The sequence below is a fragment of the Phascolarctos cinereus genome, unplaced genomic scaffold (genome assembly GCF_003287225.1).
Source record: "Phascolarctos cinereus isolate Bilbo 61053 unplaced genomic scaffold, phaCin_HiC Scaffold_1;HRSCAF=81, whole genome shotgun sequence".
Lineage (NCBI taxonomy): Eukaryota > Metazoa > Chordata > Mammalia > Diprotodontia > Phascolarctidae > Phascolarctos > Phascolarctos cinereus.
The window spans coordinates 89,886,046-89,913,283 of NW_027555514.1; the positions used below are offsets into that span (position 1 = coordinate 89,886,046).

The 27,238-nt window shown below is 34.1% G+C and overlaps 1 protein-coding gene across 2 annotated transcripts in view; it reads left to right on the top strand.

Moving 5' to 3' along the window:
- Window positions 1-27,238, top strand: part of KMT2C (lysine methyltransferase 2C) — a 306,292-nt gene that overhangs the window by 192,280 nt on the left and 86,774 nt on the right. For both annotated transcript variants that reach the window (XM_078152657.1, XM_078152656.1), the window contains exons 19-26: window positions 787-968; window positions 1,739-1,903; window positions 13,295-13,404; window positions 13,970-14,035; window positions 15,420-15,632; window positions 18,137-18,265; window positions 20,139-20,258; window positions 24,055-24,185. In XM_078152657.1, the coding sequence (XP_078008783.1) occupies window positions 787-968; window positions 1,739-1,903; window positions 13,295-13,404; window positions 13,970-14,035; window positions 15,420-15,632; window positions 18,137-18,265; window positions 20,139-20,258; window positions 24,055-24,185 (1,116 nt within the window). The remainder of the gene's footprint in view (window positions 1-786; window positions 969-1,738; window positions 1,904-13,294; window positions 13,405-13,969; window positions 14,036-15,419; window positions 15,633-18,136; window positions 18,266-20,138; window positions 20,259-24,054; window positions 24,186-27,238) is intronic.

The window sequence follows — 27,238 nt, forward strand, 5'->3', positions numbered from 1 at the left end:
ACTCAAGAGTCAGAATAGGAGCCCAGTGTGTTGAAATGAGAGTTGTAGAGTAGGTGGCAAATATGTATCACATGAATGGGAAGGAGAGAGAATGATAGCTTGAGAAAGTTGTAGTATTAGGGGAAGAGTGGAATTTTTTTTGTTAGTTCATTAGATTTCAAAGGAATAGGGAAGACAGTTTCTTTAGGAGGAGCCAGTACTAAATCAGAGATGAAACTTAAGAGTGGAGTTAAGGGTTTAAGATCCAGTAAATGACAAAATTCCGATTGAAAACAAATCAGAGTTCTTATTTTACTTGTCTATAGACATTTTTGTCACCTTTAAAAAAACATTATCATGGATATTCACATACTAGCAAGGGTCAAGGAAATTTTCAATCCAAGATAATTTGGATGTATAAGTTAACTCTTAAAATTTATATAATAAAGAAGGTAGTATTTAAAATGACTTCTTAATCAGGAGACTTAACGACTTATTCTGTCTTATATGATGTCATCTTTTGACTAATGACTGTGTAATCTAAGCAAGAATAGAATGTGTGATACCATCCCCTTACCACTTTTGCCTATGTAGAGAATGCATTTGAAAGTTTTTCCTCCAAAGGAAAAGTAACACGTTTGACCACCTTTAAGAAAAGAAAACACTTTTGATTTAAAATTTTTTGAAATAGTTTCTTGTTTAAATTCTGCTATCCGATGGCCTTTATTTGTTGTAGTTATGAGCATATTCCATAATGTTTCATTTTAAATAGGTCTTAAAATGGCATTAATTGGTACCTTCTTGCAGATCACCAAAGTTGTACTTAGTAAAGGCTGGAGATGTCTTGAATGCACAGTTTGTGAAGCCTGTGGCAAGGCCACTGATCCAGGAAGACTCCTTCTTTGTGATGACTGTGATATAAGCTATCACACTTACTGCCTGGATCCTCCATTGCAAACAGTTCCCAAAGGAGGCTGGAAGTGTAAATGGTACATTGTTTTAAAATTTCACTATTACCTTTTCCTTTTCTCTCTTTTTTTTTTCATATCACTTTAAAAAGTCAACCACATCTACTGATAACAACATTTGCTATTTAACAAATATTTTGTTGAGTTTTTAATAAATTGAGATTTCAGTTGCACTGCAGTTCTTTGTTTGATCTGGGATGTCACCTAGATTTTAGTCCATTCATATCTTCTCTTTTTGTGAGATTCCTGTTTGTTTTCTTATAAATTCTTCATTGGAGATTTGTGTACCCATTGAACACAAGGCCTTCCTCTTTGGTCTTTTGATTCTCATGCATCACTGTAGCATTCCTTTTCTCATTTTATATGACTGCCCCCCACATCCTTTGTCAGTCATGAAATTCCTGGATAATTTCTTCATGAAATATGTGTTTCAGCATACTTTTCATCCTCATGTGTACTTCCTTTAATCTGTTACCCTTTGGTTCACTCAAAGTTTTGTTTTTGTAGACTGGGCTACACAATAATTTTTGACCACATACCATCACAGTCCTAGGTATTTAAAAAACACTGGTCCTTATGCAGCTTGGCATCATTAAAGCTATGCAGTTTCCCAAATGTAGTATTTAAGTGCTGACACCTGGGGTGCTTCCCATAGTATTGAATTGGTTTGTTAATCTTTCCTCTTTGTCTCCAATGTGGGAAAACTCAACTGCATAGTTTGCATTTAAATTCTAACAAAATCTGTATTATGAGTAGCAAATTTGGGATTGTTTTGTATTTTTGTTTTGCAGGTGTGTTTGGTGCAGACATTGTGGAGCAACCTCTCCAGGTCCACGATGTGAATGGCAAAACAATTATACCCAGTGTGCCCCATGTGCAAGTTTATCTACCTGCCCAGTCTGCTCTCGAAATTATAGGGAAGAGGATCTTATTCTGCAGTGCAGACAGTGTGACAGGTAATTTCCTTCCTTTTTATAATTTTCCATATGTACTTCTTTTATCCGTTAAGTCAATGATTATCAAACTTTTAACATTATGTAAAACAATGTCTGGCAAGATGGCCGAGTTGTTTTGTCAAACCTCTGCTCCCTGTCATCATTTATTAACCACAAGAAAAATGCTAAGTCATAAAAAACAGGTAATACACTCCTGTGAAGGGAAAAATCTTAAAAAAGATATTAAATCTGAAGTGATGAGTAGAAGAGAAAGAGTTCTAGATATAATGAAGATATACTATAAGATAAAAGAATTCTAGGAGAAATTATTAGAAGAAATATGAAAATGATAATTAGGCCCCTTGGAAAAGAACATGGAACCTTTGTAAAAATTTCTACAGTTGGTTATATGTTCTGTAAATAGAGTAGTAGAATAAAATTAGAGCTTTTAAAGAAGAATTCTAAAAGTTGTGAGGATCAGTGCTTTAGAGTATTTGGTAAAGGAAGACTCTTTAAGTGGCAGATATTATGAAAAGGAATGTTAGAAACAGAAGTTGAATATGCAAAGATATTAAAAATATTTCTTGAGCATAGCATGCTTTGAGTTGGGCACTGTGGTGTGGATGGGAAGAAAATTATCTCTAACCCCCTTTCTGCTCCCTAACCCCTTTTTGTGCCTGGTCATCCAATAAAAAAATCAAAGACAGTAAAACAATAGAGCAATACAGCTGACCTTGAAGATTCAAATCGGGAAGAAAATCTGAGAATTATCATTTTTTTTTTGTGAGTCATTTTGGGTTAAGTTTTTTGTTTTTTGTTTTGTTTTTGCTAGGCAGTGGTGTTATGTGGCTTGCCTAGGGGTCACACAGCTAGTAAGGGTCAAGTGTCTGAGGCCAGATTTGAACTCAGGTTCTCCTGACTCCAGGGTTGGTGCTCTATCTGCTGCACCACCTAGGTGCCCCAAATTATTATCTAATCAAGGAGATAAGATAACAAACATTCTGAATACAGTATTGTAAAAAAATAACATAGGGAATTTAATGAGATTTGAAAATAGGGCAAAGTACAGATTTAAATTTTTTCCTTTCCCCCAATCCCAGCTCCTGCTCTGATACTAGAGTAAACATAGTGATGTTCCCTTAAATACTATAGCTACTGAGTTCATCAACCTACTTTTCCTCTCATGAGCTACTCCTCTGTCCCATTTCAACCATACACAAAAATGGTCATACCTGCAATCTTGCCATCACCCACCAATGTACCACTTCCATGTTAAAGATTTCTGAAGTGCCCTTATCCAACCATATTGTGTTGTCTTTGAGCCTCTCCTTCTACTTTCCCTTACAAAACCTTACTATGCTTCATCTTCACCATCACCTACAATCCCTTGACTCTTCAATTCTATCCCAGGCCATCTCCACAATATTTGCCATTCTCTCCTCTTTTCCTTGTCTTGACTTCTTGGTGAGCCAATTCAGTTCTATGCTGTCTTCCTCTCTTAAATCCCTCTCCCTCTTATATTGTTGATTGTGCCCAACCACACCTTATTCTTGGATCATTTGCAGTGTTTGTGACTGTTGCACCTATACATGTGCTGTTGAACCGAGGTAACTGGGTCTGCTATTAGTTTATGTTACATAACTTCACCTGGGTCCTCATTGCATCTAGCCGACTCCTTACTCAACTGACTACATCGTTTACCACAGCAGATCTTCCAGACATTTTCATCCCTTCTCAAACCTTCCGTGGTTGTTCTTCCCCTCATTCTCTCAGCCAAGAAATCTGTCATATTTTACAGAAAAAATTGAAGCTGTTTGGTATGAGCTCACTCTTCTTCTCTAATTCTTATCTCTTATCTTGCAGGAGCCTTCTGCTACTTTTTCCTGCTTCACCCGTGTTTCATATATTTAAATGGCCTTATGCCTTACCAAGGCTAACCTCCTTGTCCAGACGATCTCATTCCATCCTGTCTCTTCTAGCAGATTACCCCCTGTTATCTCCACTCTTTCATTTAATTTTCAGTCTCTCCCTTTCTACGTGCCTTCTGCCTAAATCATACTCCTCTATCCTGAAAAAACCTTCATTTGATCTTACTGTCCTTCTAACTAGTGTCCTGTATATCTCTTCTGCCCTTTCTAGCCAAACACTTTGAAGAAGGTTACTTACAATAGGTGCCTCCAGTCTTTTCTTTTATTCTCTTTACCACTTACAGTCTGGCTTCTGACCATGTCTTCCCCCTTCTTCAAAAATCCCTCACTTTCCTACAGGAATGATTATCTTTCCCCATAAACCTGACTCTATCCTTCCCTTACTGTTGAGGGCAACAGCATTCTCCCAGTTCCCCAGGTTAGCAATATAAGAGCCATCCTGGATTCCTTACCATCTTTCATCCCTGTATCCAATCTATTGCAAGGCCAGTCCATTTTAAACACCTCTCATATGCCTTTTGGTGTCCTTTGACACTATCATGATTGTAGTGCAGCTCTTCATCACCTCACACTTCAATTATTGATGGTCGGTCTCCCTGTCTCAAGTCTTTGCCCTGTCCGATCCATCCTCTATTCAGTAACTGAAGTGGCTTTTCTGAAATGCAGGTCATCATCCTTATTCCCTCCATCTTATTTAATAAGCATCCCCCCTGGATCAAATACTACAGCTCTTTTTAATGTTTAAAGCCCTCCACAACATAACTCTACTACTCCTGCCCTTCCAGTTTTCTTACACTTTATTACCTGACACATAGTCTTCTATTCAGTGACATTGGCCTCCTGGGTATTCCACAAACAGGAACCTCCATCTGTTGGTTCTAGGCAATTTCTCTGGCTGTCCCCTTTGTCTACAACACTCTTTCTTCCTCACTGACTACTGATCTCCCTGATTTCCTTTAAGTCCTAACTAAAATTCCATCTTGTACAGGAAGCCTTCCCTAATCCCTCTTAATTTCATTGCCTTCCCTCTCTTATTTCCTATGTATCCTTTATGTAGCTTACTTTGTTTATATTGTTTCTGTATTTGTAGGTAAGGATTGTCATTTACCTTTTCTTTTTTAATCTCTTGTGCTTTGTACCGTGACCTGGCATATAATAGACAGTAAACAAATTTTTATTCAAAGAATGGTGAGTAAATGAATGACAGTTGGACTAGAAGCAAAATACCTACTATAGAGAATAAAGGTTATGGTAAATTAGAATTTAACAGATTCAAACATCGTAAAATCACTTGGCGTTAGGGGAATAAAGAGAGTTCATAGAGTACTCATTTGTCAGGTTTACTTAAAAGACCATAGATTTAGATCTGGAAAGAGCTTTTAGAGTTCCGCAAGGCTAACTCTCTCATTTTATTTTACTTATTTATTTTTTCCCCAGAGTGTCACCAACCCATTTTATTGGTAATATGCTAGCATTACTAATAAAATGATTAATTACCCAGAAATCACATCTCTTGAACTTCTTAAACAATAAAACAGTCACAGTACCTGCTACATGCCAGGCAGTGTTACGGTCTAGGGATATAAAAAGAAGCAAAAGACAGTCCCTGCCCTCAAGGAGCTTACAATCTAAGGAGTGAGACAACATGCAAACAAATATATACAAACCAATTGATATACAGAATAAATAGGATGTAATTAATAGAAGGCAGGCACTGGATCACCTCCTTTGATCCCCAAAACAATCTTTGCAGGTAGGTGTTATTATGCTTATTTTACTGATGAGGAAACTGAGGCAAGATGATGTTAACGACTTCATGTGGTTGGGACATCAAGGGGGATCGAAACCAATCAAGTCCCAGGAATATCAGTTTTGTTTCCTTTTAGAGAAAATTTATCCCTATTCCAGGGAAATGGAAAACCTTGGCCTGATTACAACGTCTGAATATATCTTATACATAACATAGTTCTTTGCATGTTGTGTCCCCATTAGCCTGTGAGAAACCTGAGGTTAAGACCTGTCACTAAACCTTTCTTTCTACTGCACTTAGCCCAGTGCAGAGCACATAGCAAGGACTTAATAAAAGGTTTTTTGAATGCCTATTTGACATCCTTTATTTATCCCAGTTTTTCTTCATAAGTTTTTATGTTGCAGGCAGTTCACTTCCACCTTGGGCCTGTCCATTGCCCTTTTAGTGATGCTCATATTTAATCCTTCAGAGGTTATAAATCAATGCATTTTACTCTTCCTAATTATCAGGATGTGAGTTCTAGCCATCATCCATCATTCTGAATAGGAGGGGAATTCACTGACCACTTCAAGGCTGGACATGGGTGCCAATAGATAGGTCCCCAGCCTGTTTGCAACTTTTTTTTTCTTCTGATGTGGTCTTGGGTGGTATCTCTGAGAGGGATTAATGAGGCAGACAGACACTAGGGAAGAGTCCCTCATTTTATTTTTATCTGGCTTGATTTCAGAATGATAGAGTTCACACAGGACCTAATTGACCATTGAGTCTAACATCCTCGTTATAGGAAACTGAGGCACAAAATTATTAATTGATTTGCCAGTGGTCAGAAAGGAAGAGTGTTTTAGGAGCAATTTCAGACTAGATCTTCCTGACTTATGCCCTGTCCAGTCAGCCTTATTGTTCCCTAAGGGGTAAGGAATATACTATAGAATATATTTGTAAAAGAAAAATCTGAATTTGGGGTAGGTAGGTGGTAATACTGGGTTTCCTACTGGAAATTATTTCAAGCAAAAAGATAAACAATGCCTGTGGTATAATGAGTAATTTTGCTATTTGATTTGTTCAAAACAAAAGGGACAAACTTAACAATTATAACCTTAAAGCTGACTTTACCAACCTTCTTCAAATTTGGAAGAGAATTACTGAGTAGGTTTTAAAGTAGTAACCAGCAATTTCTTAGATACCTCCTGTATGTACAACAGAAAAAGATATATGCAGATTTAATGTAAAAGTGCAGGAATTAAAATTTCTTATAATCCAATTCAATCCAAAAAGCAGAGGTTTTAACCGTGATTTGTGGTGTAAATGTATAATACAAATAAATACTATCATAGAAAATAAAAAGAAAGACTATATTAAGCTTAAATGAAGCATAAATGATAAAAACTATCACTATCAAAAGTAGATTTTCCAAAGAGCACAGCACCCAAACACATAAAAGACTTAAATTTGGAGTCTTAGAGAATATTTCTTTTATAGAATCATTTTTTTACCTTTGAAAAATTAATCATGAGGTTCTGCATAAGTAAGTAATTGATGCAGAAAACACAAAGGCCATAATTCAGTAAAATTATAATCAGTAAAGTAAATTTAACAGTGATGTAAATGTAGGCAAAACTGTATATAGTGAGGTCAAAGTACAAATAATGTAAAACTAATTATATACAAGATATGATGATAATGAGACAATATACCACATTTTGAAATGCAGCTATGAAATTTATTAAATATTTTTAAAGAAACTGTGGTAATATAGAGGACTAAGAACTTACGTATCCATTTAAAACATCCTGGAAAAACCAACAAAATTATCATCCCAAAAAACTACAGAAGAAAAGAAGTTGATGTTTTTCAACATTACCATTTTTTCCTTCTGATTATATAAGATATTTAGGCTATTAAAACTTAAAACTGTACTAAAACATTTGGTCTCTGTATTTCTCCCTTGTCTTCTAACAAACAAAAGTGAAAAATAAAACTTGGGGGTGATGTTCAGCAAAATTAATCAAGTATATGAAATATTCTATTTGCCCTTCTATATACTTTTGCAGTGATGGGAGGAACGTAAAGTAGCAAGTATATGTTACAATAAAGGGGTTTGTAAAATTAAAAACGAATACTTTGGGGATTAATAGTGCCAGGCATGGTGACATGTTAATATAATCCCAGCTGTCAAGGGAATGTTAGGCTGGCAGCTGTCTTGGGCTCTGGAATCCTGATCTGCAGTGGGCTATGCTGATTGGTGTTATCATTAAGTTGGGCTCCAATATGGTGAACCTTTGGAATTGTGGGACCTATTAAAGGGCAAAATGGGTTTGGTGTGAAATAGAGCAGCTGAAAGCTTCACTACTGATTTGTAGTGGAATCAAGCCCATGAGAGTAGCCTTTGTACTTCCACCCTGGTTAAGAAGCGGAGAAATTCACAACAAATGGTTTGAGGTTAAAATTATCAGATTATTATTTAAAATTACTTCCAGGTCACAGTTAGTATAAATAATTAGTCCTTTGAAGTGGTCCCACATATTTGAATTTGCAGTATTTAAGCTGAATTTTTAAAAATAGGCTAAGTGGTTTCAGCCAAGTGGATATCAGAAGTCAGAATTCAAATAGGGCAACCACTTCAGGATTTTTATTATTTACACTAATCTAGACCTAGGTGTATGTGTCACTGAATCTAAATATTCAAATTAAATAGATCAATATATACTTGATATTGTTATAATTGAAAATTAAGATAGACTGAGAGACAGTGGTCTGGGCATCATCAATTTATAACTTAGGCTAGCAATAACCAACAAATTGGGTCAGCAGTCTGTCTTAATGACCAAAGACTGTTAGATAGGACTTACTAACCTTCATATAGTTTTGAGATGTATTAGAAAATAAAGAGCAGAGGTATTAGGTAGGAAAAACAATGTTACAGAGTAGTCAGCATCATGGGGTTGGCAACAAAATTGCAAATTGGGAATGAGGGGCTAGTAAGAACCCTCTCCTTCAATGTTGTGACTAAGATATGTTCATTGTTTGAGGCCACCTTAAAGGTTAGGCATAGTGGACCAGACTTCTTTGGATAACAAACCCAATGTCCTTGATTAATAGGTGGGTGGTGTAAAGATACTAGAACAGGCTCCCTGCTGTCCACTTGTATCCTTTTAGGGTAGCAATGTTCTTTGACCCAAGAATAGAACAGTGACCAACAAAAGAACTAGATGTCTAAACTTAGCTCATTACAAGATAACTGTATTTCTGAACAACAAAAGCAATTAACTGTAGATACATCAATTAAAAAAAGAAGCAATCTGGTTATTTCAATATGATATGTGTAAATTAAGTAATTATTAAATGTCCTATTTATGCTAGGTACTGTGCTAGGCATTTCGGCTACATACAGTGAATCAAATAATCTCTGACCTCAAGAAGTTTACCTTTTAATTAGAAAAGTTAGTTTAGAGAGCCTGAACAATCCATTCTGAGATGAAGTAGGCTAGCCATTAATGGAATCTCTATGAAGGAAAAAAAACCCAACCCAGTTTTTTTCCCCCCGTAATGCATTTAAATTTTCTTTTAAATATTTAGGTTCTGTATGATTTTATTTATTCGGTGTGTTCATTTTCCATGATATCTTTCAACAAAATGTAGTTTCTGTGTTGTCCAGTTTTTATAAAGTCTCACTTTTGTTGTTCCCTTGTCTTAGGTCATGATTCTTCCTTCTGCTTTTTAAAATTAATTTGAAGCATAAAGATTTTGCTCTAACTCTTTATTTTAACTCTGTGTGAGTCTTTGTTTGGTATCAACCATATACTGTTGTATCCTGATTTACAATCCATTCTGCTATCTTTATTTATTTCTTTTGGATGATTCCATACTTCTCATGCTCATAATTATGATCTTTCCATCCTGTTCTTACACCTTTTTCTCTTTTCGATCTTCCCCTGCTTTTAAATATGTGTATCTTTATTGTGTTGAATATTTTTCAATTAAATGTAAAAACATTTTTAACATTTTTTAAAATTTTGAGGTACAGATACTCTCCCTCCCTCCTGACCCTTGAACCTTATTGGAAAGGCAAGCAGTTTGGTATCAATTATCCATGCGAAGTAATGTAAAACATTTCCTTATTAGCTATGTTGAAAAAATACATACCAAAAAAAAAAAACCTACATGAAAAATAAAGTTTAAAACGTGCATAAATCTGCATTGAGAGTTCATCAACTCTGTCTCTGGAGGTGGACAACATTTTTCATCAACAGTTCTTTGGAATTGTCTTGAATGATTTTCTTTATGAACATATCTAAGTCTTTTCCAATTGATCATCCTTGCCATCCTTACAATGTTGCTATTACAGTGTACAGTGTTCTCCTAATTCTGCTTATTTCATTTTTCATCATTTTGTATGTTTTCCCGGGTGTTTCTGAAACCCATCATGTTCATCATTTCTTGATAGAGCCAATAGTATTCCATCAGAATTTTTTATACTGTAACTTGTTCAGTCATTCCTCAATTAAAGGACGTACCCTGCTTTTTTATAAAGAAGGAATGAGTGTTCTGAAAAGAGTGTGCTCAGCATCATAACTTATGCTTCACTCATTTCTTTCTTCTTTCTTGCCTCTCTTTTCTTCCCTTCCCCCAAATCCTGATCAGGTTTCTTACTTCTTTCCTTTTAAATCGTTTTCATAATCTCCTTTTTACTTGTAACATTTTCTGGTTACACTGAAAGGAGTCAAAGAGATGTGAGAAAAGAAATTCAAGAAATCATTATGACCAAGTTGAACATATTCTAAAGATGTATTGATGGTTCATTATTAAGGACACATTTAACATTCACTTTTTTTCCCCAAGTCCATTGCAGTCAGTGAAAACCAGATTGAAACTATATCCTCACTAACTGAATTCTCTGGTCCTTGGCATTGTGTTTTGATCTGCAGTGGCATAGAATCTCAGAGCTAGGAGCATTTATAGCCCTTCAGGGTTTGTAAAGCACTTTTTAAACTCACAGTGCCTCTGAGTAGTAGGTGCAGTTATTATCCCTATTTTGGAGATTCTAAGTCTAAGGCAAACAGAGGGTAAGCAGCTTGCCCAAGGTCACACAGTCAGTGTTTTCATGTATGGCTTTCTGATGATGATGACAACTAACACACAGCATTACTATGTCCCAGACATTTTGCTGGGTAATTTAAAATTACCTCATTTGATCTTCACCCCAGCTGTAGGAGTTTCCTAATGTAACGGTTCCTATTTTACAAGTGATGAGGCTCAGGCAAACAGAGCTAAAGAGACATGTCCAAGATCACACAGACAGTAACCATGTGTGAGTCTGGATTTTAGCTGAGGTCTTCCTGACTGAAGGCTCAGGATTTATGCCTTGTGTGTACCTTCATGCCTCTAGCAGGGCCTTCATAAGATATTTAGGCCATACTATGTTTTCTTAGCAATCTCCTTTTTTTTTTAACATGTTCAAAATTTGGTCGTAACCTTTGCTTTTTCACCTTCAGTGAGAAGTAGCTCACAGCCTTCACTTTTCTATATTTTTAGTGGTTTTACTTAATTTCTTTTACTTTTCAAGGCATCAATTAACTATGCTTGCAGTTTGATAAAGAAGTCATTCCTAACTTTAAAGCAGTTGTAGCAAAAATGATGAGGTATGATAATTGTAAATTTACATGTACCATGAGAAGGAAGGCTGATGATATATATCTAGGAATAGGAAAAATTTTACATAGATACATACGGTTGGAATATGGAAAACACTAGCTGGTTAGATGAGACAAACTTTAGGTCTATGAAAAGAATGTACCTAATACATAATTAATCTGCAGTCTTATAATTTGTCCTCTGTCTTTTCCCTTTTACCTTTCTTTGCAGCTACATCATGTTGACCCACTTAAATTTTCATTTGTTTTGTTTTTATAACTTATTTTTAAAATCATAGAAGTTTTTAAAAATTTTTAAGTTTGTTTTGATTTATCAACAATCACTTCCATATGCTTTTGAGTTTAAAATTTTTCTCCCCATTCCCATCCCCCCTCCCCAAGGCGGCGCACAATCTGATATAGGCTATACATTTACATTCCTGTTAAACATGTTTTCACATTAGTGAAGTTGTAAGTAAAAATTAAAACCAATGGGAGGAACCATCAGAAAGAGGAAACAGAACTCAACAGAAGAGAAAAATAATGATAGCTATTCAACTTCCATAGTTCTTTCTTTGGATGTGGATAGCATTTTCCATCACGAGGCCTCTGGAGATGTCTTAGATCCTTGTAATGCTGAGAAGGGTTAAGTTTATTAATATTAGTCATTGCATAACGTGGCTGTTATTGTGTACAAAGTTCTCTTGGTTCTGCTCACTTCACTCAGCATCAGACTATACAAGTCTTTCCAGGTTTTTCTGAAGTCAACCTGTTCATCAATTCTTATGGCACAATAGTATTCCATTACATTCATATGCCACAGCTTGCTCAGCAATTCCCCAGTTGACGGGCATCCTCTCCATTTCCAATTCTTTGCCACCACAAAAAGAGCTGCTATGAATATTTTTGTATATATGGGTCCTTTTCCCATTTGTATGATCTCTTTGGGATATAGCCCTAGAAGTGCTATTGCTGCGTCAAAGGGTATACACATTTTTATAGCCCTTTGGGCATAGTTTCAAATTGTTCTTCAAAATGGTTAGATCATTTCAAAACTCCACCAGCAATGCATTAGTGTTCCAATTTTCCACATCTTCTCAACATTTATCATTATCCTCTTTTGTCATGTTGGCCATTCTGATAGGTGTGATGTGGTACCTCAGAGTTGTTTTGATTTGCATTTCTCTAATCAATAACGATTTAGAGCATTTTTTCATATGACTAGATGGCTTTAATTTCTTCATCTGAGAACCGTCTGTTCATATCCTTTGACCATTTATCAATTGGGGAATGGCATTGTATTCTTATAAATTTGTCTTAATTCTCTATATATTTTAGAAATGAGGCCTATATCAGAGAGACTGGTTGTAAAAATTCTTTTCCAATTTTCTACCTTCCTTCTAATCTTGGTTGCATTGTCATTGTGCAAAAGCTTTTCAATTTAATATAATCAAAATTATCCATTTTGCTTTTCATAATATTCTCTGTCTCCTGTTTGGTCATGAATTCTCCCTGTTCTCCATAGATCTGATAGGTAAACTATTCCTTGTTCTCCCAGTTTGCTTATAATATCAGCCTTTATATCTAAGTCCTGAACCCATTTTGACTTTATTTTGGTATATGGTATGAGATTTGGGCCTATGCCTAGTTTCTGCCATACTTTTTTCCAGTTTTCGCAGTGTTTTTCAAAGAGTAGGTTCTTATCCCAGTAGCTGGGGTCTTTGGGTTTGTCAAATAATAAATTACTATAGTCATTGACTACTGTGTCTTGCTTATTTAACCTGTTACACTGATCCACCACTATATTTCTTAGCCAGTACCAAGCAGTTTTGATGATTGCTGCTTTATAATATAATTTAAGATCTGGAATTGCTAGGCTACCTTCCCCTGCATTTCTTTTCATTAAATTCCTTTGATATTCTGGACCTTTTGTTCTTCCAAATGAATCTTGTTATTATTTTTTCTAACTCTATAAAATAATTTTTTGGTAGTTTGATTAGTATGGCACTGAATAAGTAAATTAGCTTAGGTAGAATTGTCATTTTTATGAGTTCTTTTTAAATTCTGAATTATTTAATAGTTTAAAAAATGTTCTTTCATTTAGGTGGATGCATGCTGTCTGCCAGAATTTAAATACTGAGGATGAAGTAGAAAATGTAGCTGATATTGGTTTTGATTGTACCATGTGCAGACCCTATGTTCCTACAGCAAATGGTAAGAGAAAACTTCTTAACAAAAATGGTAAGATGTTAGCTGAATTATCTTGTTGTTTCACTCACATACAACATTATTTGAACAATATGTCCTAATCAGTTTTTCTTTTCCTGTAGCTGTATTTAATAGGAACATTTTAGCATTATGAAGACAATCTGTCAGTTACTTTCATAGCTTCCTGAAGAAGAATTTTTTTATCCTCACTTACAGAGAAACCTGAATAACGATGCATGAACAGGCAGGATACAAAACTTATTTTTCCCCCTTTTGGGGAGAATAGCTATGGCAACTTAAACCAATTTGGAGAATACCACAGAATACCTTTATCTTCGTATCATTTATACTTATTTTTTTTATTGCTTCTTTATTCTCCTTTTCACCTGTGAACTTCCTCATGTAAAATGTCTTCCTTGCTTCTTTCTGAAAGCCATCATAAAAATAGCCCAATTAACATCCCTGAAAACATTGCTATGTAAGGAAAAAAAGAACATTGTGAAAAGAGCCTCATATGTATTTAATGTTAATAAAATAAATTAAAATTAAAAAAAAATTTTTGTCATTTCAGTGCCTTCCTCAGACTGCTGTGAATCATCAATTGTTGCACAAATTGTTACAAAAGTAAAAGAGCTAGGTAAAACTTTAAATCTTAATTTCATTTTTAAAAAGTTATTTTGCTGTAAAAAAGAAAACGTGTTGTTTTATGTATTTCTGAAGTCCTGTATGTTGCATGATATATGTTGTCATGTACGTTCTTGATCCTATTGCCATAGTGTTGATGTTCATTCTTTCTGAAATTATCTTTTTATTTTATAATGTGTATAACAGGCTTACTACTAATCTGGTTATCTTTTTGGGCACTAGGCATTTCTATAAAATGGAACAATTTGGCAACATTGGTCCCATCTTCAATAGTAGTCAGTATATGACTTCTTCGTTTTTCCTCCTCAGTTAGTAATTAACATCTCACCCAAAAAACATAACCTTTGAAGCACTTCAGTCTCTTAGTGTCTCCGAATATATATTGACATCCAGTTATTGAAACATGATGGCTTTTGTAAGATGTTCTTTTAATGCATAAATTTATAAAAATTCTTTTATAACAGTAAGCTGTTGACATTGATGATTATGAGCTAACGGTTACACTGTTTTAAATTTAGCTCATTTCAAAAGTCATTGTGCGTTTTTTCTATTATGTTTCTAATTTTTGCTTTTCGATATACCATTAAGACTTGTGAGATGAAATTTTTATTGTTTACTTTTATTTGCCAGTGACATAATGCATAAGAAATATGATTACTATTCTTTGACCTATCTTTAAATTATGTCTTCGTATCAGGGCCCATTTCTGCTTATTTTCATGAAGAACAAGTTGCATTTTCTTTTATAAAGTAATTGCTTTCAAAACATTTTACATCACTATTTCTAACTTTCCCTGTGGAACTTATTAATATTCACCTAGGTCATTCCCTATTGGGAATCCAGTGTACCTTATTTTCTAACCTTTTATCTGAAAGGATATTGGCCATGCAAACTACTTCTATATGTAAAATAGATCTGGAGTAGCTTTTCCTCCCCTAGCTCTCTCATACAATTTTTTTACATTTAGGAGTGTGGTTTACTTTTTCCTTCTTCTTTATTTTATTCTCATTTTTCCCGACAAATCCTTGCTAGAAAATGAAATCTACCACATTTACTAAGGGAGACTGCCTATATTATTGTTATTATATAATAAAGGGAGTTTTTAACTTGTTTCCTACAAAAATTTGTGAGATACTAGGTGTCACAGATCTTTGTAGTCTTAATTTAATGCCATTTCATTTATTATTGTTTTTTCTAGGAACAGTGTGTGTGTGAATGCATGTGCACATTTCTGTATTTCAAAAATTTGTGTTCTTTGATTTGTGTTTTAGAATGATGGCTATTTAGAGAAATCATTCTTTTATTCATGTTTGTTTTAAAAATACATTTTATCTTTAAAATAATTAGTAAATATTAATTGGCAATATCATTTTTAGATCCCCCGAAGACTTATACACAGGATGGGGTTTGTTTGACTGAATCAGGAATGTCTCAGTTACAGAGCCTCACAGTTACAGTTCCAAGAAAAAAACGATCTAAACCAAAGTTGAAACTAAAGATCATAAACCAGAATAGTGTAGCTGTTCTCCAAACACCTCCAGACATCCAATCAGAACATTCAAGGGATGGTGAAATGGATGACAGTAGAGGTAATAGTGTTTTTTTTTCCTGTGAAAAATGTATGTGTTTGTACATATGTAATATATGTATAATTTGAATGATTTATAACACTTTTTAAATATTTATTGGACTAAGGATTAGGCCATTAATATAATGACTTACTGAGTCTGATTTGCTGTTTTACTTTCTAAGTGAGCAGTCTTCTTGGACCTTCCCTTTTCAGATTCTTTTCTTTTCATGTATCCTCTTAGAACAGACGTCCTTTAGAGAAATCACCTGGAGCACCAGATCTTTTTGAGGATCACAGGGAAGCTCAGGTAGCTTGATTGTAGTTAGTTAGATTTCAGCCTGGTTATTCTTGGGTGTCAAGTGACATTTTCTTGGACACCACATTGAATGGTACATAATATTTAAGTTTAAGCACTGAAGCATTCCAAAGAGTCATATGAACTTATGAAATCCAAAATATTTTCTTGGCAATAGAGCATATGAAAAATATGAATGAATCAGGACAATGAAAATCTTATTAAATATTTCAGTTATGATTACTAAGCAAAGAAATTATTTTTCTCCCTCTAGGAAATGCCCTTTCATTTCAAAACAAATGCAGACTTATTCAAGAGAAGTTCATTCTGTAAATTACTTTTTATACATGTAATTTAGGTGGTGCAGAATAACAAACATAGATAGGTTCTAATATGTTCTAATGTGTAGTTAAACTGCGTAGTCTGGTTGATGATTGTTTATGAGAATAAACAATCACTTCCCTAATATGTACATTGTGAGCACATGATAACCACTTTAGTGCTCTAAATATTCTTGTATGCTTCTTAATAGTTAATCACAAATAGAATTTTTAAAGTCATTGTTCTTTTTGCCTTTTCAAGTATTGCATATTTAAGCTAATTTTGTTTTACCATTTACTTAGTCCTTTGTCTACCCATCATTTTTGCCTCTACTTTAGTTCTTCCTCATTTCCTTTTTAGTTTTGTCGATTATTTCCATATAGCTGAGTTTATATATATATTTTTTTTGTTTCTTGTTTGTTTGTTTTGATGAGGCAGCCAGGGTTAAGTGACTTCCTAAGGGTCACACAGCTAGTATGTGACGATTGTCGGAGGCTGGATGTGAACTTGGGTCCTCTTGGCTCCAAAGCTGGAGCACTATCCACTGCACCACCTAGCTGCCCCGAGTTATACTTTCTACATGTGCATATGCCTTCCTAGAATAACAAATGTGTTGAAAACAACTTCTTATAATTAATTTGAGGTCAGTTTTAATAAATGTGATGACCTTTTATGTTAAAACGTTAATGTTAGATCAGGTAAGAAGAATGTATCAACTTGAGTAGCATTGTTACTTAATGATGTTCTCCTGTTCATTGAAAGAGGGAAGAAGAGGGACTTCATGGGGAATGTTCTGTTTTGTCTGTAAAATATTAGGAAGTGGTGTCATTTTGGATGATACCATGATAAAGTACATATGACCATGTTTAGACATTTTATGTAGTTGGATGCACCTGTGATCATATTTAGCCGTAACAAAAATGTTTTTGCTCATATTTCATTTAAAAGTAATCTGATAATATTGTTGTATTAATTTCACCATAAATGTTATTTTAACTTAAAATTGAATGAAATCACGAGTAGTAAAAGACACCATTGTGTTGTCTTAATTAATTCCCTTCATTACCCATGCTTTTGGAGTAGCTATTTATTAATTTTAATTTAATGCTGTAGTTTTGGATATCATTTTGTACACTGTAATGATTTTGAAAATAAAGTAAATATTGATGTTAAGTTGTCTTTTAGAAGCTTTCATGTTACTGTCATTTTGGAGGATGAAATTACCTTTTTGTTTTCTGTCCATTTTCATGGCTCACCTCATCATGATAAGTAATTTTTAAAAGCTATGGCTTTTTTTTTAATGATATGTTTATTTTATGTAATGTACTTAGCATTAAATGAAGCTAACTGAATAGTATTTGCAATCATGATTCTGTAAAATGTTGTGTATGATATACTGAATAATTGGATAAATATATATCCTTATTAAAATTAATTACAATTTAGATTTTATTATACTTAAATGTTTTCATGTGTCTTTAATTTTTATGTAACTTATAATGATTTAAAGTTTAGATATTCAATAATTTTCCAATTTTCAGACTTTCTATGATATATTTTTGAAAAGTTTGTTTTTCACAAAAAAAATTGCCTTTTTAAGCACAAATAAATTAAATCACAAATGGTTTCCTATAATTCATCACAAAGTGGACAATTAAATGTAAAGTGGTTCGGACTTTTTCTTCAGATTTTTAGGCTGATGTACTAATCAAGTTGATTAAATACCTTTGGGAATTGCTTTTAAATTCCATATTAATATAACACTCACATTTTGGTCCTCGTCTCTTTTAATTCATAACAAACGTGGTGGTTGAGACTAAGGAAGAAAAATTGGAGTAGTACTGTTGGCAATTTTCCTCAGTTGGTAATGGGTGTTTATTTTTCACATATAAATTTATTCATTCCAGAAGGTGATCTTATGGATTGTGATGGGAAGTCAGACTCTAGTCCTGAGCGTGAAGCTGTCGATGATGACACTAAGGGTGCAGAAGGAACCGATGTAATCAAAAAAAGAAAAAGAAAACCATATAGACCAGGTATAATATCTGAGACAGATATTTTCAGATTTCTTATTTTGTTGTTATATTACACAGTATACACTATTAGGAAAAACTGAAACCAATAAAAAGAAACTTTTAGATATGTATAGCTTGTCTACATAATATTATGTAATGGACTGCTCCTTTCTCTCCCTGTCCCCCTCCCCCTTCTTGGGGAAGGGCAGGTGGAGGAACAGTAATGAAGTCTCCTTATTTTTCCCTGCCTGGAAATGGAGCAGACATTCACAGATCCAGTACACTGCTATAGTAGAGCTTTGCCTTACTCCATTTCTATCTAGGCTGGTTTGCCCCTTCTTAGGCATTCTGGATGACAACATTCCAATCACATTTCGTTCTAGACTTAGGGGTTAGAGCCAGTTGAAGTTCAAGTGATCCACCCCTTCTCACATCTTCCAGTAGCAGGGATTGTAGGCGGGTACCATCATGCCTTTTTTACTTATATTTTTAATTTTATATACAAACTTTTTTTAAACGTAAAATCTTCATTATATAATCTACATGTGTTAGCAGTTTTAATGAAACCTTAACTTAATAACAATACATTCGTATAATGATTCTGTGTGATCCTGTTTTATATTTAGTTGTGAAAATTTATTTCCGTGATTTTTCTGCATTTTTCAAAAATGTTTACCTTTTAAGATCTGTTGGAATATAACCATCATTTTCCGTAGTTGCTTATCATTTCCCTATAACTTCCTATATTAGCACCTGCTAGAAAAATTAAATTTCTGTTGCTTCTGCATTTCTAGTTAAAAGTAGCAGAGTTGAGTGGAGTACAGAATCTTTTCCCTGAAAGCATTATCTAGGTAATTTTATATTCAATATACTGGGATATGCTTTTATGGCAACACTAATCTAGTCCTAATCTTTCAGTAATTAGCTTAGAAGAGAGAGGACACAATATAAGAAAATGGGATATCTTAGGAAAAAGTTTAGTCTTTCCTGCAAAAAATATATTCTTAATGTGGAATTTAATTGAATTATTTCCGTCTTCACTCTTTTTAGTTACTTAATGTTGCTTTTTGTATGACTACTCTAAATGCTTTTCAAAGCCTATAGAAGTATTTTGTAGATGGAAACTGCATGTTGAACAAGATTGTAAAATTTTCTTTTGTGCATGTCTTTACCAAGTACATTTCATAAAAGTAAATTAATTTGCTTAATATGTTAGGGGTTTCTTTGTATATGGTAGTTGGATTTTTTTAAGGGTGTTTTGTAGTGAACCTGATATTTGTATTGAAGTAGGGAACTCCTTATGATGAAACTCCCTTTAAAAATGTAGGTGCTGGTCTATACCAATTTCTGTCAAAATGTTTTTCAATTTCCCCATCATTTTTTATCAGTTAAAGTGTCCTGATGGTATTCATGTAGTACATTGATGTCAAAAACGTGGAAGATTGCTTCTGGGTTAACCCTAATGTGTTCCATTGATCAGTTTTGCTTTTTTTAATCTGTACCAAATTGGTCTAATTTTTATTGCTTTTGTACTATAGTGTGAGTTGTGGTAATGCTAGTTGGTCTTCATTTCTTTGCTTGTTTTTTTATTTCACTTCAGATTCTTCACTTTTTCCCCACAAATTAGTTTTGTTAATTCATTTCTTTCTTTAGTTACACTCTTTTTGTCACGAGTAGTGATGGATTGGAAAAATCAAATATATTTTTCAATATATCATAAAGATCTTCTGTAATAATTTTATTTCACTTAAAGTAGGTGTGGCCCTAGGTTCAAAGATAATTAATTTTTCAGAAACTGAAATGTTGGGGGGGGAAAGCTATTTTAATTATATTTTTATAAAAACTTTACCTAATAGTTCACATTTTTGTTCCATTACTGCCTTCTTCTGTGTAGGTATTGGTGGTTTTATGGTACGCCAAAGAAGTCGAACTGGGCAAGGAAAAACCAAACGATCTTTGACCAGAAAAGATTCTTCAGGCTCGGTTTCTGAACAGCCGCCTGTCAGAGATGATGGTGTGTGATGATTGCATTCATACTTACTACAGATACTTATCTTTGTAGACTGTAGTTTTCCCATATCTCATTATTGTTAGAAAGCCTGAGAGAATGGTCAACAATTCTTCAGTATCCTTTCTTCCTCTTCTTGGTTGAGGATTCACATTATTATTGATTCACAAATTTGAATACAGAGAAGCCATTTACAGTTCAACAACTTTTTTTTCCTTTTTTTTTTTTTTGGTGAAGCAGTCGGGGTTAAGTGACTTGCTCAGGGTCACACAGCTAATAACAAGTGTCTGAGGCTGGATTTGAGCTCAGTTCTTCCTGACTCTAAGGCCAGAGCTCTATCCACTGTGCCACCTAGCTGACCCTGCAACAACCATGTAAACATGCATACTATGTACAGAGCAGTATACTAGTCTGTAGGTTAGAAAGAAAGGGCAAATAAAATATAGTCCCCAAATAAATGAAGACGAACTTATTAATGGCTCACTTTGTGGCAGGTTCTGTGTATGTGTACTGATGAATATGATTAGGAGGTAGTCATTTCCCAGTTCAGGTAAGGGAGTTAAGAATGTAGAAAACCACTAAATTGGCAAGCTAAAAAAAATAGGGTAATATGAAAAAAAATCACCCTTTGTATATATAACTAATGGTAGTGTTGATTTAATCAGGCTTCCAGCTAGACAGAGAGTATGGGGGAAGAAAATTGCCAGTGGCCTAAAATGAGGCTTTATTTTCCCAGGGAGCATAAAGCTAAGGCCTTGCAGAAAGTCAGTTGCAGAGGTAGCTCCCTGGTCCCAGGTCACGCATAGCAGAGAGACTTAACTTTTTTCAAGCATCTTCTCTGATACTAGCTGTTTATTAGATATGGAGATGTTACATGTAGACAGGTAACTAATTGTGGTATGAAACTGCCTGATGGATGCATATAAAATCAACCACATGCTGTAAGTTGCAGGGAAGGAGATGTGATATCTCACTGGGGAATTACCAAAGGGCAGCCTTTATGGAGGAATTGTAATCTGAAATATGGCCTCAAGAATAGGTAGGATTTTAGTTATAATTAAGGAAGAAGGCATCACAGAGATTGTAATATTGATAGAGAAAGGTAAGAAACAAAAGGATGAAGGTGCACGTACGTGAGGAATTTGGGTTTGATTGCCAAATATAAATCCTCGTCTCCTTAAGTTTTTTCTTCAGTTTTTAGAACTGTGTGTTTTCCGGACACTTCTCATACTTTTTCTTATTTTTGCCTTTGCTTCTCATCCTACCTGTCTTGCAGTTTTTCTTAGTCTACTTTGCTGTGTCTTCATCTGTATTAGTTATTTTAAATAATTGAGTGTCCTTTAAGGTTTTATCGTTGGACCTTTTCTTTTTGTCTCTGCCCTATCTTTTGTGGTGTTCTAAACTAATACCTGCAAGTTTAATTCTAATCTATGTGCCTGTTACTTAAAGATCTATATATCCAGCCCTGATCTTTATCTTGCACTGTAATCATGTATTGCCAACTACCTTTCAAGTAGTTTGTACTAGATAACCTTTAGTTATATCAAACTAAGGATGTTCATAAGAGTATTAAATATCTTTTTTTTCTTTTAAAGATCCTCCACCCTCCCAGTCCCCATCTTATAGACTTTACTGTTATTTATCCATATGATCACCATCATTCTAGTCATCCAGATTCACACGTTAGTGACATCAGTGGTATCCTCAGCTCCTCAGTCTTATTCTCTCTATCCAGTCCTTTGCCACATCTTGTAATTTCTTCCTCCATATCATCTCTTGCATTTATGTCTTTGTTTCTGCTCATTGCTTCCACTGTTAATCAGTGCAGCAGCAGCTTCCTTTTTAATGTCCTTACCTGAAGCTTGTCCTTATTCTATCTGATCCTTTTTCCAGACATCTGTTGACATGGTTTTCTTTACTGTTTTTTTTTGACATGGTTTTCCTAAAGTACAAGCATGAGCATGTATTCCCCCACTTCAGTAAATTCAATTTTCTCCCTATAACCTTCTCTGGTGAAATATAAACTCTTCCATTTACCATGTAGAGTTTATGGGTGGTGGTGGTGGTGGTTGTTTTGTTTTGTTTTGTTTTTTTAAAACTACTTGGGCTCCTTCTTTCCAGTCTTTACCTATGTATTTCTTGCCCTCCATGTATTCTTTGGTCTAGCTAAAATCTATTTTTAATTCTCATGCGCATTTTTCATCTCATGTTTTCCTGTTGCCACTAGCTGTCTCCACAACTAAAATGCTGTTTTTCCTCACCTCTATTTCATGGAATCAGTAGTTTGTTTGAAAATTCCACTTAAATGTCACTTTTAAATGAAGGCTTTCGTCGTTCCTCCTAGCTATTAATCCCTTCCTGTCTTAGGTAACCTTGTGTCTCTTCTGTATTTTCATTTTATATACCTATCTTTGCGTAGGTTTCCCTAATTAGAATATAAGCTCTTTTTGCCTTACAGAGCTTAATAAAACTGTTGTACACTACGTTCCACAGCTCAAGGCCACCTTTTGTAGTTGAAAGTTTTGTATTGGAAAGAATTGAGACAGTCAGGAAAAAGAGGTTTAGTTAATCATATAACAGAAAGACTGTAACATTTAGGTTAGATTCCCTTACACACCATCCCCACCCCCAATTGCCATACTCAAATATTGGTTCCTTCAGCAGGGTCACTTATTGGGCTTTGGGATATCAGCCAGATCTTAAGAGCATAGATTTCACATGGTCTGGATCTTTGATGCCATTAGGTGTCCTGGAATTCATGTTAGCATATCCTGCTTGAAACAATTAGGAAGCTATGCCAAGGACTTTAGCCTTAACCCCTTGTGCTGGTCAAGTCCTCAGTTTTACTTTCTTAACTTCTATGGAAAGAGTTAGTCTAACAAAGTTTTAGGGGTGGAACATATGGGCAGGAGAATACCCTTTTAGATATTCATCTTATAATGTTCTTGATGTTCTTTATTTTATTGTTATTGTTTGTTTTTAATCCATTTAATATTTAATTTTTTTCAATTATATATAAAAACAATTTTTAACATTCATATTTTAACATTTTGAATTTGAAATTCCCTCCCTTCCTTCCTACCTACTCATTGAGAAGGCAAGCAGTATAAAAAAATAAGTTTACTTTGATCTGCCCTCACTCTTTCTCCATGTATATATTTTCCTGGAGATGGATACCATTTTTTTTTTGATGCTCTTTGTTGAATAATTTTGCTACAATACTAAACACTATTTATATATAATCGATTTCCAGGGCCCTTTCCCCCTTTTTCTCTCAAACCTTTCATTCTTAACAATGCAAATGATTTAGATTGAGTATGTGTAGAACACATGGAGTAAGGACCTTGATGGGCTTTTATATTGTTATGTTCTGGCAATTTAATAGCTCCTCTTGTTATTTTTAAGTTTGAAAAGTGGTGATCTAGAACATAATATTGATATATTTATCCTGTTTTTTCTTTTACTTCACCCTGAACTTTTACTTTAAACATTTGACACATAACATTGAGATTTGTGATATTCTTACTTTTTTTGTGTTTTAAGACACCTAAGAATATAGAAAGGAATAACAGGTCCCCCCCCCCCCCAAATTGCTATAATTATACGTAGATTTCAGGTGAATAAATATTTCTGTGGCTTTTATATTTCTTTGTATATTAGTGAAATTCCTTGAGATTATTGAATGAAAGGTTTTCTCAAAGAATGAGTACAGTAAGAAGTACAATTTCAGAATTTTCTCTGGACATTTATATAAAATATGTAAGTATATAAAATTTAGTTATGGTGGTATTTTTTATTTTAGGTTGGAGTGAACAGTTACCAGACACTCTGGTTGATGAATCTATTCCTATCTCTGACAGCACTGAGAAAATAAAGAAGAGATATAGAAAAAAGAAAAATAAACTTGAAGAAACTTTCCCTGCATATCTGCAGGTAATATTTTCTTTCTGGTATTGTCTACATAGAAAATTAAAATTTTTATTTAAAGGGCTTTATTGTATTCATGATCTTACGAGATTATATACTCTCTCTGTTACTGAGAGTAAAACCTCTTCTCTTGGATCTTTATGCATGTCCCCATATAAAACCTACATGGGGTGTATACTCACCAGTGCATTAGATACCTTTCAGTCTTTTATTACTTTTAGGTGCCATTGTGATAATCTGACTATTTCACTTTCATCCTGTGCTCCCAAGCCATCGTGAAGCTATGAGTTGGATTCAATAACGATCAATCTATGACCCTATGATACTTTTAAGGAGAAAAGACTGACTTTTTATGTGTTGAGGATCAGTTAGTATCTATATATACTAATTTGGAATTTGTGTCTTTTATTAATACATACTTTTCAAATCTTCTGTTTGTTCAATGTTTTATTTAATGAAGTACCAATTTATTTCTTATCAACTGTGCTATTTTTATACTATTAGAAATTTTTCACAAAAATCTTCCATCCCAGTTCTCCCTTCCTAGCTCCAGTGAATGTCACATTAATCCTTCCAAATTGGTTCTGGGACGATATCTTTCCTTGATTGCTCATGGAAAGGGAAGAACTTCAGCATAGTTGAAGGTATTCTCAAATCTAAGTACCTCAGTTCAAACCTACCTTTGACCCTCAAACTTGTGTGATCCTTGGCAAGTAAGGTAATCTCTGTGGGCCTGAGATTCTTTAGTTGTAAAATAAGATGATTGGACTAGATGAATGCTAATGACACTTCTAAGCCTGTTATCTAGATTGTCTCAACCTGATAAATTTGTTTAAAATCTCCTTTTGGAGTCATTCCCAGTAACATGAATCTCCTGGTTTAAAACTTTATTTAATGTTGGTGGTAATTAAAATATCCACTGAGTTTGAGATATGAGTTTTTTGGGTAGAACTTTTTTTTTTTTAAAGAACATTCCTCTCATACATCTAAACTAAATGTGCAAATAGTAATGTATGTATTTTAAGAAAATTTTTTTCTAGGTAATTGGGCTGAGTACAGTATACCATAATTTGTTTGCTTGTAGAAGAATTGGAGAGAATATCATATAATGTGGTAAATGTAACATATATCTTTATTAAACACATTACTTTTAAAATTGTAGTAAGTAGAATCATTTTTAAGTGTGTTTATGACGTTAACATAGGCAATCCTTGACACAATGAAAGCTGTAAACCTTCTATATTTTCTCATTCACTGTGACTCTTAAAATCATAAATTAAGGGATTAGATATCATTGAGTACCCTCATTTTTTTACAGTTGAGGGAGCAGAGATTGTCTTTTGAGTTTTTTTATATATCCACTATTTAGCACAATTCAAGGAACATACTAGATTTCGTGTAAATGTTTATTGACTGACTGAGATCCAATGATTTGCTAGGTTCGTACAACTAGTAAGTGTCCAGGAAAGGATTTGAACACAGTTCTTTCTTTCTCCAAGTTGATTGCTGCTGTATCCAAACCATTTTTCCTCCATAAAATTTCTTTACAATCTATCTGTGCATTGCAGTTCTTCCTTTAAATTATATGGTGTCATACCATAATACAGGTAGAGATTAAAAGACTTTTAGGCTTCACGTACTCCACATTTCTCAGTAAATAATCTGTCAGTCTTACTTCATGTCAGTCAAATCAGCAGGCATTCATTTTCTTTTTCCTACATGGATTATTATGCGAAATTCTTGGTTTTTCACATGTCTCATTTTGGAGGTTCCTTATTATATTTAATCATTGCTAAGCTATCTAGGAATTATCATTCTTCTTGACAGTGACAACCATCTTTTCTTTGGACTTTCAATGTATAAAAGTAAAGATAGAGTAATAAAATCTTGCATTTCTTTTGTAGCTCACTGTAAAGAAATAGCCTTCATTTGTTGTTCATTTCAGTCTTGTCCAGCTCTTCATTACCCCATTTGGGGTTTTCCTTGCAAACGTAGTACAATGTTTTGCTATGTCCTTCTCCAGGTCATTTTACAGATGTAGAACTAAGGGACAGCAGGGTTAAATGACTTCATGGTTAGACTAGCTAGTAAGTGTGTGAGGCCAGGTTTGAATTTAAGAAGTTGAGATTTCCTGACATCAAGCCTGGCATTCTATCTACTGTGCCACCATGTGCTTCATTATCAGTTTTGTCAGGCAGCTCACAGGATCTCTTCAATAGGGGCTAATTCCTTTTCCATTCTTAATCGCATATTTCTTTTGGCCCGTTGATGCTTCAATACCTTTGATGGTTTTTTTTAAATAACAGGTTTTAAAAATATCTTTCATTTTTATGTCTTCTAGATTTCTTCCTCTAACCCTTTTCCTCCCTAGGAAGTCATTTCTTATAATAAAGAATTTTTATAATACAGAAATTTTTTTCGAGAGGAAGATGGAAAAAATAAGTCATCATAAGTGACCATTACATTAAAAAAAATCTCTCAGCCTCTGCCAGGGAGATTGGGTTGGGTTCAGGGATGTGGAAGTCATTTTTACTTCATGTTCAAATGTCTCATTGTTGTCGTTCTTTCCATTTACATTTTTTAGTCATTTTGTATATTGTTTTCCTAGCTCACTTTATTTTCACTTCACTTTTTTGGGGGATAGAAGGGGTATATTTTGCAGCTAGTAACCCAAGAGTTATGAACAGGCTTAGTTTTATATGCTCTCAAAATATGTGTGGGATATACTTTGTAGCCTTTGAGTTTTGCTCTAATATTGATAAATGTTTCTTCAGATTTACCAAAACTAAACATATTGGTATCATATGTTTCAGGTGTTTACTTACAATTATTTGTGTAAATGTTAAAAAAAAATGTGAAACCATTTCTATTCCCTCTCTACATAAATTCTCATAAAGATTTTCTAGAGATTAATCAAATCCATTGGTATCAGTTTGCTTATTGATCATTCTTTGGATTTTTTTTCTGGTCACAATACTATGTTTTTTTCTTTAAATCATTTTCTTTCCTTCTTTCTGAGATCTCTAAAATGCATTCTCCATTTCTTGAAATGCTTTCAG